This window comes from Malaclemys terrapin, chromosome 1 (genome assembly GCF_027887155.1).
Source record: "Malaclemys terrapin pileata isolate rMalTer1 chromosome 1, rMalTer1.hap1, whole genome shotgun sequence".
NCBI lineage: Eukaryota > Metazoa > Chordata > Testudines > Emydidae > Malaclemys > Malaclemys terrapin.
The window spans coordinates 72,080,941-72,098,142 of record NC_071505.1 but is presented as its reverse complement, the minus strand read 5'-3'; the positions used below and the strand labels follow the sequence as shown (position 1 = coordinate 72,098,142).

General features: G+C 43.4%; 1 protein-coding gene and 1 long non-coding RNA gene across 4 annotated transcripts in view; one reads left to right on the top strand and one right to left on the bottom strand.

Moving 5' to 3' along the window:
• Window positions 1-17,202, top strand: part of PAWR (pro-apoptotic WT1 regulator) — a 146,830-nt gene that overhangs the window by 77,559 nt on the left and 52,069 nt on the right. For both annotated transcript variants that reach the window (XM_054027147.1, XM_054027140.1), the window contains exon 3: window positions 41-169. In XM_054027147.1, coding sequence (XP_053883122.1) covers window positions 41-169 — 129 coding nt within the window. The remainder of the gene's footprint in view (window positions 1-40; window positions 170-17,202) is intronic.
• LOC128836672 (uncharacterized) overlaps window positions 14,192-17,202 on the bottom strand; it is a 65,423-nt gene continuing 62,412 nt past the window's right edge. For both annotated transcript variants that reach the window (XR_008444823.1, XR_008444822.1), the window contains 2 exons: window positions 15,217-15,303; window positions 14,192-14,516 (listed from right to left, as the gene is read on the bottom strand). This is a non-coding gene — a long non-coding RNA (uncharacterized LOC128836672). The remainder of the gene's footprint in view (window positions 14,517-15,216; window positions 15,304-17,202) is intronic.

Genomic DNA, 17,202 nt, shown 5'->3' with positions numbered 1-17,202 from the left:
CGTAAAATAGCTTTTTTTCAGACGAATATTTTGTTTTTAGAGTCTAGATGAATATGACGATGATGAAACAGGACAGAAGGAGCGAAAGAGGGAAGATGCTATTACACAGCAGAATACAATGCAGAATGAATCTGCCAATGTAGACCCAGGTGGCTCATATCTAATACAGGTGAGAACTTAAAATTTTGTTCCAGTTAAAATTTAATTCAGTTGCTAATTCCAGACTTAAATTTGGTTAATCTCATGTTTCTGACTTCTGTTTCAACTCCAACCAAGTGGAGTAAGTGGAAACAAGTTATCAAAATAGGTAGTCCATTGGATTACTTAAAATGTACATTGATTTAGTCATCATTCATTTTTATCATATTTAAAATGCTCATTAATTCTATTTGTCTTGTTACATTGTTGCCTGATTTTCTTTTATAAGAAAGGATATATAAGTAGGACCCTACCAAATTCACAGTCCATTTTAGTCAATTCCACAGCAATAGGATTTTAAAAATCATGAATTTCATTATTTCAGCTATTTAAATCTGAAATTTAATGGTGTTGTAATTGTAGAGGTCCTGACCCAAAAGGGAATTGGGGGTGGGGGGGCGCGAGGGGGTTTGCAAGGTTATTGTAGAGGGAGTTGCAGTACTGCTACCCTTACTTCTGTGCTGCTGCTGGTGGGGTGCTGCCTTCAGAGCTGGGCTCCCGGCCAACAGCCACTGCTTTCCAGCTGAAGTCCGCGCAGAAGTAAGGGTGGTAATACCATGACTCCCCCCCACCCCCCTAAAATAACCTTGTGACACCCCCCACCCCACAACTTTCTTTTGGGCCACAACCCCCAATCTGAGAAATGCTGGTCTCCCCCGTGAAATCTGTGTGTGTGTGTATGTGTATGTGTATGTGTATGTGTATGTATATATATATATAGATATAGATAGCGTAAAAGCACACAAAAGACCAGATTTCACAGTCCGTGACATGTTTTTCATGGCTGTGAATTTGGTAGGGCCCTATATATAAGCAAGCAGGCTAGTTCTATGGGTTACAAGCTACTGATTTATTTATGTTTAAACTTCACATACTGGGATCTATCATGACATACGTGATTTGTTTATTGACCTTTCTAAACTATAATTAAATTGAATGATTTCTGTGAACAAATTTTCGAGAACAGGAAACCATTTTAAACAATTAGTGTAGTGTATTTTTAAGAACTTTATTGTTCATTGCATTGTCCCAGGAAAATTTCCATTAAACAAATAAGCAAAGTGTGTTTTTTTTTTTTTTTTTTTTAAACATTATTGAATGTGTATATCTGCTATCTTTTTGTTTTTAATGATTAGACTGACTAAACTTAGTTATATGGCAAAGGATGTCTATGTTCATAAATAAAGATACCATTTTCATTTTCAGGAAGTCAACAGATAACACTGCTCTAAGGCCAAAATGCTTCTGAAATAAATGTAGTCAAACTTTACTAATTCTGGGTCACTGAGAACGAAAATGATGCTTAAAATTGTTGATTGGCTCTAGTTTTCAAGATATGCTATTGGATCAGTATATATGACCCTTGACTTGGGAATGGCGGAGGATAAGTGAGTTATAAAGGGAAGGGATCTCTATTTAAACCAGAAATGACTAAAATACATCTTTGACTGGCTCTATGAATAAATCTATGACTGGGTTTGGACAGTACTTGCTTTTTAGGCAAAACAATGAATGATGCAATCTAAAGCTGGTATTAAGTTAATGGAGATATCCTATCTCCTAGAACTGGAAGGGACCTTGAAAGGTCATAGAGTCCAGCCCCTGCCTTCACTAGCAGGACCAAGTACTGATTTCTGCCCCAGATCCTAAATGGCCCCCTCAGAGATTGAACTCATAACCCTGGGTTTAGCAGGCCAATGCTCAAACCACTGAGCTATCCCTCCCCCCGTCATACATGATATGAATTGCATCTTGTTATTCCTAGAAGTCATGGATGATGCAATCATAACGAAGCTTACATCACTCTGCTGAACAAATTGCCCTATATCAGCTCTAGAACTCATACAGTGTCATGCTCTCTTATTTGTCAGTGTTTGATTTTGCAAAGGGACACATTTCTGTTTAGCCAAAGTTAGCAGAGATGCCTCGTACTTGTGTGAACAGAGCAGATAAGTTCTGCTATGTTTGTGGTGAAGTGACTTTTGCATCACAAAAGCGCAGTATAAGCACTATGGTTAAGAAAGTCTATCACCTTTATTTTGGCTGCAAAATTGGAAATCAGGACAAGAGGTAGGCCCCACACATATGCTGCAACACTTGTGCAACAAATCTTTGCCAGTGGTTGAACAGGAAAAGGAAATCTATGCCTTTTGCAGTGCCAATGATTTGGAGAGAGCCAACAGATCATACCAGCAATTGTTACTTCTGCATGGTGCCTCCAGTTGGGAAAGATGTGTCAAAGAAGAAAAAGTGGACTGTGCATTATCCAAACATTCCATCAGCTATACGCTCAGTACCCCACGGAGAAGGACTGCCAGTTCTTGATGCACCAGAATCATTCTCACTTGAGTCAGACGAGGAAGAGGATGAAACTTCTGGTCCTGAACCATCAATGTCACAGGACCCACATTTTCTCCCATCCTCCTCCTCTGAACCACACCTCATAACACAAGGTGAACTGAATGACCTTGTCAGGGATTTGGAACTACCCAAGAGTAAGGCAGAGCTGTTGGGCTCCAGACTACAGCAGTGGAATCTCCTGGCAGGTGATGTTAGGGTTTCCATGTTCCGTGACCGTCAAAAGGAGCTTGTCCTATTCTTCTTCATGGAAGGTGATCTTGTAGCCTGCAACAACATCGATGGTGTGATGGCAGCCCTCAACATCGTTCACGATCCAGATGAGTGGAGACTGTTCATTGATTCATCGAAGACGAGTCTTAAAGCTGTTTTACTGCATAATGGCAATGTTTTGCCATCAATTCCAGTTGGTCATGCAGTCCATATGAAGGAAACCTATGACAACATGAAACAACTTTTGAGGTGCATAAACTGTGACCAACATCAGTGGCAGCTTTGTGGCGGTTTGAAGGTTGTTGCTCTCTTGCTTGGTCTGCAGACTGGATACACAAAGTACTGCTGTTTTCTCTGCGAATGGGATAGTCGTGCAAGAGATTCCCACTACATCAAGAAAGATCGGCCACTCCAACAGTCATTGGAGCCTGGGAGGAAAAGTGTTCAGCATCCACCACTTGTTGAATCAAGGAAGATTTTGTTACCACCCTTACACATCAAGCTGGGTCTGATGAAGAACTTTGTCAAGGCCATTGACAAAACACAAGCAGCTTTCAAGTACCTCCGTGGAAAATTTCCAAGGTTAAGTGAAGCTAAGATAAAGGAAGGTGTCTTTGTTCGTCCTCAGATTCGTGAACTTCTTCAAGATGATGCATTTGACCATGCACTGCGTGGCAAGGAAAAGACGGCATGGAAAGCCTTCCAGTTAGTGGCAATAAATTTTCTTGGAAACAACAAGGCAGACAACTACAGGTTGTTGGTGGAAAACCTCCTCAAGGCATACAAAAGCCTTGGTTGCAACATGTCACTAAAGAGACATTTTTTTGCACTCTCATCTAGATTTTTTTCCACCGAACTGCGGAGCAGTGAGCGACAAGCACGGCAAGCGATTTCACCAGGACATTGCAACAATGGAGAAACGCTATCAGGGCAAATGGAGCCCATCAGTGCTTGCAGACTATTGCTGGACAGTGACAAGAGATGCTCCATTTAATAAATCCAAGAGACAAGCCAAGAAGTGCCGAGTAGACACTGAATAGGACTAAACTATGTACATAATAGTGTTTTGCCTTTTGTTTCATAATAAATTTTATTTCTATAACCCTTTTGCTGATTTTTAAAGTGTTACATAAACAGGACAGGTGAAATATTATCATGTAAAGCAACCATAAACACATGAAAAGACCTAGGTTTACAATTTATGATTAAAACTCTACTATCTACACAATATACATAGACATAAAATGTAAAAACGTAAATATCTTAGAAACAGTAGCCAATCAGTTGTTTTAATTGTCATATTTGAATTCAGCACATCAAAATACATAATAAACAGCACATTTTGTCTCTGAAGCAGACGACTTCTCAAAAATTGTAACCTCTCACTTTTGCTAGTAAAAAACTGAGTAAGAATCTACAAACTGTAAACTTTTTAATATCATTATTAAAATACAATACTGTAATGAATCATCTGTGGCAGCTCCTCCTCAGTTAAGATTGAGACTTATTTTCTATTATAAGTCTGATCTTGGATTCCTCTCTAAAATGGTGATAAAAATGTCTAGTGTGAGATGCCTAGGGCCTAATTTTTCCAATTACATAAAATTATATGGCATTATATATGCTCAAAGCACGTGAGATGTTTCTCCAGAAATAAAGTATGATAAAGTCCCTATTTTACTAACTAACTAGGGAGTATTCACTTCTGAATATTCCGGAAGTAAATACTAACAAGCAGGGGCATTGCACTTCAAAGTATGGCACCCACAGATTTCAGTTGTATTTGTGCATGGTGAGCACTTTTACAAATTAGACCCCAGTGTCTCAATTCAGGCACCCAGAAAATGAGAACACAGTTAGTGACCACCTTTGAAAAGTTTAGTTTAAATGACTTGCCTAGCATCACCTAGGAGCTCTCTGTGGCAGATGCAGGGATAGAATTCAGTTCTCCAGGGTATCATTCAACTGCCTTACCCACAGGGCCAGCTCCAGGCACCAGCCAAGCAAGCTCGTGCTTGGGGCGGCAGATTCCAAAGGGTGGCATTCCGTCTAATCTTTTCTTTTTTGCGCTTCACCGCTTTGGCTGCCCCTGCAGGTTTTTTCTTTTTGGTTTACTGCTCCCGCCGCCCTGTAGGGGGCAGAAGAGGGGAACGCCCTGTAGCAAGCCTGGCAGGGCAGCCCGCGTCCTTCCCTGCCTGCCGACCGGAGCGGCGCCGAGCCTTTCCCCCTCCTTTGCTGCTCCAGCCAGCCGGTTTGTTCTCCCACCCACCCCTTTTGCTGCTGTGGTGGGCTGGTTTGTTCTCTCCCCCCTCCCCTCTGGCCAGGGGCAGGTTTGTTTCCCGCGCGCCCCCCCCCCACCTTTGCTGCTCCGGCCGGCCAGTTTGTCGTGTCCCCCCCCTTTCGCCGCTCCAGCCGGGGGCAGGTTTGTTCCCCTCCCCGCCCCCGCCCTCTGCTCCGGCCAGCTGGGCGTTTTTTGCTTGGGGCGGCAAAAAAGCCAGAGCTGGCCCTGCTTACCCATAAGCTCCTCCTTTCGCTCCCTTCAATCCCTTGCCTTTCACTGCACATGTTCCAACTTCTGCAACAAATGAAGCAAGGGTTCTACTGACCTGTCTGCTTCACTACATAATCCTTATTCATCCCCAGAGCAGGTCCATCTTGTGCACTGAATGAGACAGGGATACAATCTCCTTGTCCCTTTCTGTTCTCCCAGGTGCTTTGTCCTAGTCTCTTGCCCAGTCGGTCACAGTTTTATGGAAAATAGGTCTTGTCAAACAAACCCGATTTCATTTTTTAAGGAAATTACAGGTTTGGTTGATAAAGATAACTGCATAGATGTAATAGTCCTAGATTTCTGTAGGGAGCTTAGTGTAGTTGGTATGGTACAACATGAATTATTCACTGTGAAGGTAGGCCTACATTAAGGATCAGCGTTAAACCCATTACTGTTTGTGATTTGTAATGGACACCTTTATGCAGGAAATTAGAGGGGAGACTCTGAAGCATGCTTTTTTTGTCAATGACATTATTGTCAATTATGCCACGAAGATAAATACAAACTGGAAATGGACCTAGTACTATGGAAGGGCTGTATTAGAAGAAAATGGCTTACAAATCATCTGAAAAGTAATTCCTCACTTAAAGTCGTCCCGGTTAACATTGTTTTGTTATGTTGCTGATCAATTAAAGAACATGCTCGTTTAAAGTTGCGCAATGCTCCCTTATAACGTCGTTTGGCAGCCGCCTGCTTTGTCCACTGCTTGCAGAAAGAGCAGCTCGTTGCAACTGGCTGGTGAGGGTTTGGAACCAGGGCGGACTGGCAGCTCCCCTAAGTTCCCTGTGTGGCAGGCGCCCAGTAGGCTATCAATTGTCAGCAGTTCAGCTGTCCCTCCCCTCACTGCCATGTGCTGCTCCTGCCCTCTGCCTTGGAGCTGCTCCCGGGAGCCTCATGCTTGCTGTGCGGGGGGAGGGGTGCTAATGTCAGGGTGTCCCCCTACCCCCTGCTCCTGCACCCCGCTTAACCCATCTCCATAGAGTGGGGTGGGGGGGAGGGAGGATGGACACGACAGGGCTCAGGACAGAGGGAGCTTGCTAGCAGCAGCTGCTGTCTCAACTTGCTGGCCTACTTAAAAAGGGAATGTACTTAGAGTGGGGTCAGCATACTCAAAGGGGCAATGTGCATCTCTCTCTCTCTCTCTCTCTCTCTCTCTCTCTGTTTGCCATGCTGTCTCCCCTTCCTCCATTTGTGCTGCCTTGTAGGATGTGAGGCTACATTAACAATGTGTTAACCCTTGAGGGCTCAGCTGAGTGCTAGTTCATCATTCAGCACTAAGGCATTCCCTGGGAAATAATCCACCCTCTGATTTCACCACCTCAACCAAGCTTCACAATCATCATTGCTGTGCACAGTATTAAATTGTTTGTTTAAAACTTATGGTGTGTGTGTAGTCTTTTGTCTGGTGAAAAAAATTTCCCTGGAACCTAACCCCCCACCCACCACCATTTACATTAATTCTTATAGGGAACTTGGATTCGCTTAACATTGTTTCGCTTAAAGTCCCATTTTTCAGGAATATAACTACAGTGTTATGCAAGGAGTTACTGTACATATGATGCTTTCTTGAGAGAGGGACAACGAGAAGCCAATTAAAGTAGATGGTATAAAGTTAGTGTATGCAACAATTTAAATTTGTTGGTTTAGTGTTGAGCCATGATGGGAATATGAATGCAGATGTTAGGAGCCTCATGGAGAGTGCTTGATGTAATTCGAGGGAGTTAATGGGAATTCTCTGTGATAAGAATATGCCAAGTGGACTACCAAGCAAAGCCTATAAGAATACTGTTAGGCCAGGCATGACAATGTTGGCCAATGAGGAAGAGAGAATTATTACTTCACACTGCCAAAATGAGAATGCCAGGTGCATACTGGGTCAGGCTAGAGTTGGTAGTTTACACAGTGAAATAATATGAGCCATGCAACAGGTAGCCTCTATCACAGAAAAGCTGAGAGAGTATTAGCTGAGATTGATGTGAGATGACAAGATGTGGGATATATTGGTCAAGGATACAAGAGAGTAATAATCACACTTCAGCGACCACGAAGAAGTCCTAGAAAAAGGTGGTTCAAGATGCTGAAGGAAGACCTGAGGAAGGCTGGTGTCAGCTTGGAAAAAACACTTGACAAGAATGGTTGGAGGTGAAGAACAAGAGCCACTGACCCAGACTGATGGAGGTAAGGTGAAGAAGCAGCACTGTACTACATTCAGATTGCTTTAAAAGAAAAAAGCCCTATACAATATCAGTGAAACACACGTTAAGTGCATTAAGAACTGGCTAACCCGCAGACTTCCAGAAAGTAGTTGTTGATAGGGAGTCATCAAATGGGGGTATTCCCAGTGGGATTCTTCAAGGATTAGTACTGATCCCAATGCTATTCAGGATCTTATTAATGATTTGGAAGCAAATATAAAATCATTGCTGAATACATTTGCAGATGACACAAATTGGCAGACTGATTTAATAATAAGCCATACAAAGCAATCTGCATCGTTTGGTAATATGGACCTGCCCATTTGATCAAAATGAGTTTTTAATACTGCCAAATGCAAACTTTCATACATCTAGGAACAAGAAATGAAGCCCCCACTTACAGAATGTGGGACTGTATCCTGGAAAACAGTGATTCTGAAAAAGATTTTAGGGGTCATAGTGAACAAACAACTGAACATGAACTTCCAGTGTGACACTGTGACTGAAAGGGCTAATGTGATCCATGGATGTGTAGACAGGGGAGTAATCAGTAGGAATATGGAGGTGATAATCATTATCTCTGCATACAATATTGGTGAGGCTGATACTGGAATACTGCAGTTGGGCGTGGTGGTAACATCTTAAAAAATGTTGAAAATTTGGAGATGGGCCAGAAAAGCACCATTAAGCTAATTTGAGAGCTGGAAAAATGCGTTACAGTGAAAGACTTGGAGCTCTGTCTGTCTGTTTTAATTTATAAAAAAGAAGATTGAGAAGTGAGTTGATTGTGGTGTATAAGTACATTCATGGGAAGAAAATACTGGAAATTTAAAGTGCTCTTTAATCTAGCGGAAAAATCATAATGGCTGAAGTCATAGCCAGACAACTTCAAGTTGGAAATAAGGCACACTTTTAACAGTGATGTTTGTTTATTAATTACTGGAACAAACTACCAAGGAAAATGGTGGATTCTGCAGCTCTTGATATCTTAAATTCAAGACTGAATGCCTTTCTGGAAAACCTGCTTTAGTCAGACACAAGTTATTGAGCTAAATACAGGGGTAACTGTTGAAATTTAATGGTCTGCGATGTACAGGAGGCTAGACTAAATGATCTTGGGTTTCTTTCTGGCCTTAAAGTTTGAGTATTTATTTGTACAAGACTTCTGTTTCAAAGGTCTTGCAATCAAATATAAGGTGAAACAGGTGGGTACGGAGAGACGGGGCACCAAGATACAGCAGGACACTTGCAGCCTGACTTTCTCTTCTTGCAGTCTTGGACTGAAATGTACACCAGATTCTGCTTCAGTACTTCAAACTGCAGTTTTTCCAGAAGCTTCCAAAGGTGTGCCTATGGCCATTAAAAGGAGGAAGCACTGAGCCAGTTGGAGACTAGGCATCAGTCTTTACAAAAGAAATCCACTGAATTCTTCAAGTGAAAGCTAATGGGTTTACAAAATCAGAATATCGTTTTGTTAAATGACCATGCTGAAAACAGAAATACCCATCAAACATGCAAATAGCAAAAGCTGCCAATCCTCAAAACCGAGGAACCGTAGATTGCATCTGTCTTAGATGTCATTAACTTATGTTGGAATCTGCTACTGAGAGTCAAATTGAAACAATTCCCCTCCGGTAACACAGTCAGCCTGTGTATTCCTGACCATATCTGCAGATGTTCAGGAGGGCCAGTACTTCTCAATGCAACATGATGAAACTAAGATGTGGATTCTTCTGCTCAACTTCTAACATTTTGTGCAATCTAGTTGGAAGAATCCATACATGAATTTTGCTGTCCACTGACAGGACATACTGCCCAAAAGGGGGAAGGAGCAGGCTATCTTTTAATCTTTCCAACAGCTATCTCTCTTGTAGCTTGGTTGGGTTTGCGTCATTGAACAGGTGTCTGCCCAGATGATGCCCAGGCTATGATAGGGAAAGCAAAGGGGCCATCCATTCTATTTAACAGCTTCATCAGTAGAGATGACAATGGAACTGCAAAAGATACTTAATGAGACTGTAAAATTTGTGAAATTTATTAAACGTAAGCCCACTAACGCATGCCTCTTCGCTATTTTATGCAAAGAAATGGGCTGTCAACATTGGAAACTACTTTTCCACATAGAAGTTTATTGACCCTTGTGTGGCAAAGTTTTGAATCTCTTGTTCGAGCTCAGAGTAGATGCAAAGATTTTCTGTGCTGAATGTGGTTTTCTGCCCTTGCTGAATATCTCTCAGTTCAGCTTTGGCTTGTTCTGAATGCTTCTCTCCAGGGGCAAAACATGACATGAATTCTCTTCCTGGGCATTGTGACACACAGGAGGTCATATCTGTTGTCAGGGAGTCTCAGCCATTTTGCCCTTCCCATATTGCTAAATGAGGGGAAGGGGAGGGAAGGGGTGAGAGCTTAGGGCATTCATGGTATTCAAAACATTAAGAAACAGATCTCTAAAAGGGGCTCTAATATATCCCTGCTCTTGAGTTGTGCTTCTAGCACAAACCAGGGGTAGGGGAGGGAGTCTTCCACATCTTAAAAGCTCTAAAGCTAGAGGCTCCATGAGGAGACATGGCTCACTTTCCTTTTATTGCAGTCGTGCTTATTGTCTTTTCAATAAGTGTTTGTACGGTGTATAGTATGGGGCCCTTAGGCACACCTGTAATTAGAAACAGTAGCAATAATCTAGTGCCTCAATTATCCATTCATTTCTATTTCTGAATGTGGAGGGGCTTCCTGGGGGTTCCTGCATGGATCTCTGCTGTTGCTGCGACAATGATGGAATCTCCAAGAAAATTATCCCTTGTTCATCAGACCCTTTTTCCAATGTCTCTATTATAGTTATCCTCTTTAAAATCCTATTATAGTTATCCTCTATAAAATTCGTCTGCAATTGCACACACTTTGAATGTCTCATGCATTAATTCACTTGGTAAGCTTCAAAGGCAGAAGCCTCAATAGAGGTGGTTAAACATCCTACCTTTTGGTTGATGGTGTCAGTGCTTTTTACATCAGTATAAGTTTGAAGTGCTAAGCTCCAAAGTTTCCTGCCTTCTCAGCATCCAGATGTGTGTGATACCCTGGTGCTATGGTGAAACATTGAGTCACTCACTATACTGCCTTGGAATAGACTTGAAGTATATTCTTAATCTCCCCCAAAGTACATAGCTCTGCACAGAAAGGAGCCCTCTGAACTCTTGAGACACCTTCCAATTTACTCACGGTAAAGATAGCTTGAAGCTAAACTGCCACTGACTGCAGCCTCCATAGCGTCCACACCAGTTATCATCCTTGAGGCCAAGGCATGGAAGGACATACAGGATAGCTTGCTATCCTGTTTCCATAGCTTCAAAGATGTGTGTACTTCATCAGAATAGCCAAAGCTTGGTCCCAATACAGAGTTCCCTTGGAGATCTTAGCATGCAGAGTGAAGACTTTCAACTTTTTTCTGTCCGTGTACTCAGCACTGTCATGTATATGATTACATTGGTGCATCTGAGGTTGATACCTGCTGTCAGAGTATCACTTGAACTTCTAGAATCAACACAACATTCCGCATAGCCATTATCTGGTCATCCTGCTCACAAGTCATTCCATTTAATGTTGAAAATAAATACTCTGAAAGGAATCCTCTTAACTACTTGGAGATGTCAGGAGTAAGGCCCTACAGCTGTGCCTGCTCAGTCTCTGATAGCCTAACAAGTCAGCTAGGCTGCCTGATGGACTGCGCTGTCTGACTAGCTGAGGAAGCTAGCAGGCCAGTTCTTAAACCCAGCAGTAGCTTGCTGGCTGCTCAGCACACACAGCTGCAGATTCTCTGCCTCCCTGTGCTCACCTCACTCCCAGCCCTGCTTCTGCCCCACAGATAGCATAATCATAACCAGCAAATCGCACCTTTTTATAGACATCTTACATGCCATATTTTGTACAAGATTTGTTGCAAATATAGAACAGTGGTTGCAACAATGATCTATATGGTCCTATTTTAATCAGATGATGTCACATCACTCTAATTGTATGAAAAAACTGTTATGTATTACCTGCCTGATGTCAGAGCATTGTGAGAGTTCTGTTGCCAAAGAATACACTGCTAAGTAAGCTGTATGACACGGTTGTAAAAAAGAAACAGTTGGTAAACACCAAAAGGCATTAATACCTTATAAGGATATTTTCCTAATGCAAGTTTTCATTTCTGCCTATCAAAAAAAAGTGTATTAGTACCACATAGTCTGTCTAAATATAATCAAAACAATTGTATCTCATGATCAGAGACTTCTCTAAGAACCCCAGTCATAAGGAGAGACATATGCTGTGCAAAATATAATATGCAAGTGATTCGGGATTTGTACCCAAACACAGTGAGCAAATAGAATGTGCATAGAAAATGGATGACTTAAATAGAGATGCCTAGCTTTCCACAGGGAAGAGAAGGTGAAGCAATTCATAAGTGAGCCTGAAGAGAAACTTTGAGTTTTGAGGCTTTCACACAGAATAGTCATGGTATTTATTACAGCAAAACTCTCTGCAGCACCCCAGAGTAACTTAAAAACAAAACAAACAAAAAAACCCTATGTCAGGACTTAACATCCTTTCAGTACGGTATTTGCTTTAAGGATACTTTTGCTAAAGGAAGTATTAATGGCAAAAGAAGGTCAAGAACAAATTCAGATTTTGAGATTCTTCTTCGAGAGGTGTCCCTGTGGGTGCTCCACTGTAGATCTCAGTGTGCCCCTCCGCCGTTGTGCATAGATTTTTTTTACAGCAGTAGCCGTATCGGCCACGCATCCGCGTAGCCTGCTTCACATACCAGTCTTGTCTTAATAGTGCATATGCGCGGCCGAACTCCTCAGTTCCTTCTCTGCCGTCCCCGGCCGTAGTCGGACCTACAGCAGACTCATTAAAACTTTTTTCTCTTATCCATTGTGCATCCTTTTCCCCTTAGTTTAGCACTCTAGTTACTAGATAAGTTCATCCCTTTAAAAATAAATAAATAAAAATCCGTTCCCGCTTGTTCCTCTCAGCCTCCAGCTGACGCTAATATGCTACGTGTAGGGACACCATCCCTATCTCGGATGGTCACTCCCAGTGTATAAAATGCCTGGGGGAATCCCACATTCCTCAAAAATGTGCCCATTGTTCCAAATTAAAATCCAGAGCACGTAAAGACAGAGAAATCAGACTGAAAATTATTCTTATGCTGAAGTCACTCGAACCTGCTTCTGACCCAGGTGTGGGCTCCTCAGTGAACCGCAGCCTTCCCACCTCCAAAAAGGACAAAAAAAGAAAACGCCTGCCTCCCTCTCCCAGAAGGGAAACATTGCAAGCAAAAAGGTCATTGAGCAGGTCTATTTCTTCTATGCAGACCTTCCCCCGGCTCAGCACCTTTGATGTGCTGGGTTCCTACAACATCGCGCTAATCCGGCCTGTGGCTGCGGCGACAGCGCAAACTCCCAGTGCCAAGGCTTCAGTTTTCCAGTTGCCTGCCTCTCTCACTGCACCGTTCGGCACTGCAATGGACACGGTACCAGCACAGATGACCTTGCCCGAACAGACACGGGCTGTGCTTACCTCCACAGCTCCACCGACCTCAGCGCATGCATTGAGTACTACGGTGCAGAGAACGTCCATGACGAACAACCCTCCAGCGTCGCAGGTGCTCCTAACGGAGGGTTCATCTCTCTCAGGCTCTCTGGCACTGCAGTTCATTCATTCACCAGAGCTACAGATGTCACCTAACCTACAGTCACCTCTACTTGACACCTATTTTTCTCTGGACATTTGCATGTGGTCCAGACAGCTGTCTCCTGCTGAATCTCACTTTTCTAGTGATGAGGAAGCCATAGTGCAGGGAAACTTTTCACTATACCAGTTCTTCCCGTCACGGATCCAAATCAGCACTGGTCACAGAAAATCTAGGTCTTTGTTCATCAAAGACCTTCCCTCCTTGGTATATAAACCTGTGTATGGCACCACCCTATGCCCTTCCCTGGTTAGTGGCAATACTGGGGTCCATGGGCTCCATATAAGCGATTCCACTATGATCGCCAAGATGCCAGAAATAAGAGCAATGCCACCTCATCACCACCAGTGCATATGGCTATGAATGAGACACAACAACAAGCTGTTACTCCACACTTCAATGAACATGCTACACATGCTTCCCCAAACCTTGTGGAGCCCGTATCCACACAGGATGAAGCTATACTGCCTCCCCCACCAACACCCGGATGATTTCTCAAAATTTCAAGACCTCTTCAAAAGAGTCGCCAATGAGTTGAGGATTAATCTGGAGGAAGTTTCTGAAAATCAACATGAGTCGACTGACATCCTGCAACCTTCCTCCACATCCAAGGTTGCCTTACCTATAAATTCAGCCATTATGGATCCTGCCAAAAACATGGCAGACGCTGGCTACAAGCACACCTACCTGTAAGCGAGCTGACCAGAAATATTTTATTCCTTCCAAAGGGTCTGAGTTCCTTTTTACTCACCCAGTGCCAAACTCATTGGTAGTAGAGGCAGCTAACCAAAAGAACAAATGCCAGTTTCCCAGGTCTACCCCAACTGATAAAGGCAGTAAAAGGCTGGATCTGCTTGGTCGTAAAGTGTATGCTTCGTCCACATTACAATTCCAGATATCTAATTATGTGGCCGTTTTGGCAAAATATGATCACAAAAACTATGAGAAACTCATGGACTTTATTGATGACATTCCAGAGAGCAAAAAACATCAGTTTAAAGCATAGTCTCTGAGGGACAAATCATCTCCCGAACCGCACTACAGGCTGCTCTTGATGCTGCTAATGCAGCTGGAAGGTCCACTGCTACAGCAGTCATGATGCGTCGAGCTTCATGGCTTTCATCATCTTCTTTTCCTCGCGAGGTTCAGAATACCATAGAAGATCTCCCTTTTGATGGCGAAAAACTATTTGCCAGCAACACCAATGATGGGCTTCTCTCCATGAAGGACTCAAGAGTGACATTACGGTCTCTTGGTATCCAAACCCCTGCAAATAGGAGGAGACAATATAGATACCAACCTTTTCAATGTCCACACTACCCGACGTGTACTCAACAAATTCATAGACCATATGAACAACAGCATCAGCAACCAAGATATCAATGTCGCTGTACCAATTCATCGGCTCCATGTCAACCCCTCCCATTAATAAGCAAATTTGAAGATGTGGTCGAGGGTACAGAAAACATCATCCCTACTTCAGTGCCCATTCCCTTCCTATCTTCCCTCTCTAACCCACCCTGCCCCCAGTCCCTTTTCAGGGACCGCTCCACCAAGAGGTGCATCACCTCCAATTAGGAGCAGTAGAGCCAGTGCCTGACCAACACAGAGGAAAAGGGTTCTTCTCTTGTTTAACAGAAAAGAATACTAGGGGATGGTGACCCATTCTCGACCTCAGATGCCTCAACAAATTCATTTAAAAAAAAATTGAAAATGGTGACTCTTGCAACCATAATACCAGCACTGGGGAGGGAGATTGGTTTTCAGCCCTCGACCTGCAGGACGCTTATGTTCATGTGACCATACATCCTGCCCACAGACCTTTTATTCACTTCGTTCTGGGTTCACAACACTACCAGTACAGGGTCCTACCTTTCAGCCTGTCAACTGCACCTCGTGTCTCTTCCAAACTCCTCGCAGTTGTAACAGATCATCTCATAAGGCAGGGAATCCTAATTTTTACTTACCTCAACAACTGCCTTTTCAAAGCCAGGAACCTCCAAGAAGCCATTCAATCCAAATAACGGACAGTCCAATGTTTCCATGCTCTTGGCCTGCAAATGAACAAAGAAAATCTGCGCTCGCTCCCACCCAACAACTGGAGTTCATAGGAGCACATTTCGACTCATGCAAAAGAATAGCATCTCTCCCACTCCACCTTTTCAACACCATCAACCTTTTAGTTGCCAAGCTGTGCAACAGTCCACAGATGACTGCATGAGATTGCCTACAACTCCTAGGCCACGTGGCCTCTTGCACTTTTGTAGTCCGTCGCCTCTTCATGAGATTTTCCAAAGCTGGATGACCCCTGTCTACAGACCGAATGTCCATGGTCTGAACAAACTTTTATACATACCTCCCAGAGTCAAGGACTCCTTCCACTGGTGGACAGTGCCTCACAACCTTTGCTCTGGGGTCCCCTTTCTACACCCCGTTGGTTATCATAACTATGGATGCATCCTTTACGGGATAGGGAGCACACATGCCCCAATACACTGCCCAGGGGCTTTAGTCTTCTGCCGAGACGTCCCTTCACATCAATGTCTAGAACTCTGAGCGATACAAAAGGCCTGCCTCCAATTTCTCCCCTTCATACAAAACCAGCATGTCAGGATAATGACCCACAATATTGCCTGCATGTTCTATGTAAACAGGCAAGGGGGGTGGTACAATTCCACTCCCTTTTGTTCAGAAGCGATGAAACGATGGAACTGGTGTCTCAGACACAATGTCTGAATATCAGCTGCATACTTACCTGGCTCTCTGAATACCACCGCAGACGACCTCAGCAGAACATTTCCTGTAGACTACAAATGGGAACTGAACGAGGATATAGTACTAGACATATTCCACACATGGGGATACCCAACCACAGACCTTTTCGCAACTGCAGCAAACACGAAATGCCCAAGATTTTGTTCCAGAGCAGGACTAGACAAACACTCTTCGGGGGATGTGTTCATGTTCACATAGAACACCAACTTAATGTATGCATTTCTCCAATACCTCTCATACGCAAAGTATTGATAAAAATATGAACAGACCAAGCCAGGGTCATAATGGTAGCCCCCACGTGGCCCAGACAGGCATGGTACCCTTTCCTTACCAAGATGTTGCTTTCCGCACCCATCCCACTACCCCTCTGCCCAAATCTCTTGTCCCAACAACACAGTCTACTACTCCACCCCCAACTTAACCATGTTACACCTCAAGGTTTGGCTCCTTCATGGTTCTCTCATGCCGAGCAAACTTGCTCGGAACAGGTTAGAAATGTACTCCTTCTTGGCACAACAAATTCTACGTGCACCATCTACCTTTATAACTGGACAAGATTTACACACTGGTGGGCTGCCACAGAAACCGCTCCTTTTTTCTGTTTCTCTCCAGCTAATCCTCGACTATCTGTTGGAGATTAAACTCTCTGGACTCTCCCTGAGTTCCATCAAAGTCCACTTGTCCGCAATTGCAATGTTCCATGATGCCATCGACGATAGGACTATCTTCGCTCACACCATTACTAAACGGTTCCTTAAGGGACCCCAAACCCTATACCCAGACATCAAACCGCCTAATCCACCTTGGGACCTTCCCTTAGTCTTAACATGCCTAACCTAAAAACCATTTGAACCGTTAGCCATATGTTACCTCCTACATCTCTCTATGAAAACTGCATTTCTATTAGCAATTACCTCTGCGAGACTCGCAGGAGAAATTGCAGCACTCATGGCAGATCCACCATACACCATATATTTTAAGGACAAAGTCACCCTACACTTACTCCCCAAAATTCTACCAAAGGTGCACTCATCTTTCCATTTCAATTCCAAAACCACATGCGAATTCCTGTGAATCTACGATGCACACTTTGGACGTGCGCAGAGCTTTGTCCTTCTACTTGGACAAGATTAAAACCTTTAGGCGTTCTGGCAAGCTATTCGTCCCCATTGCAGAAT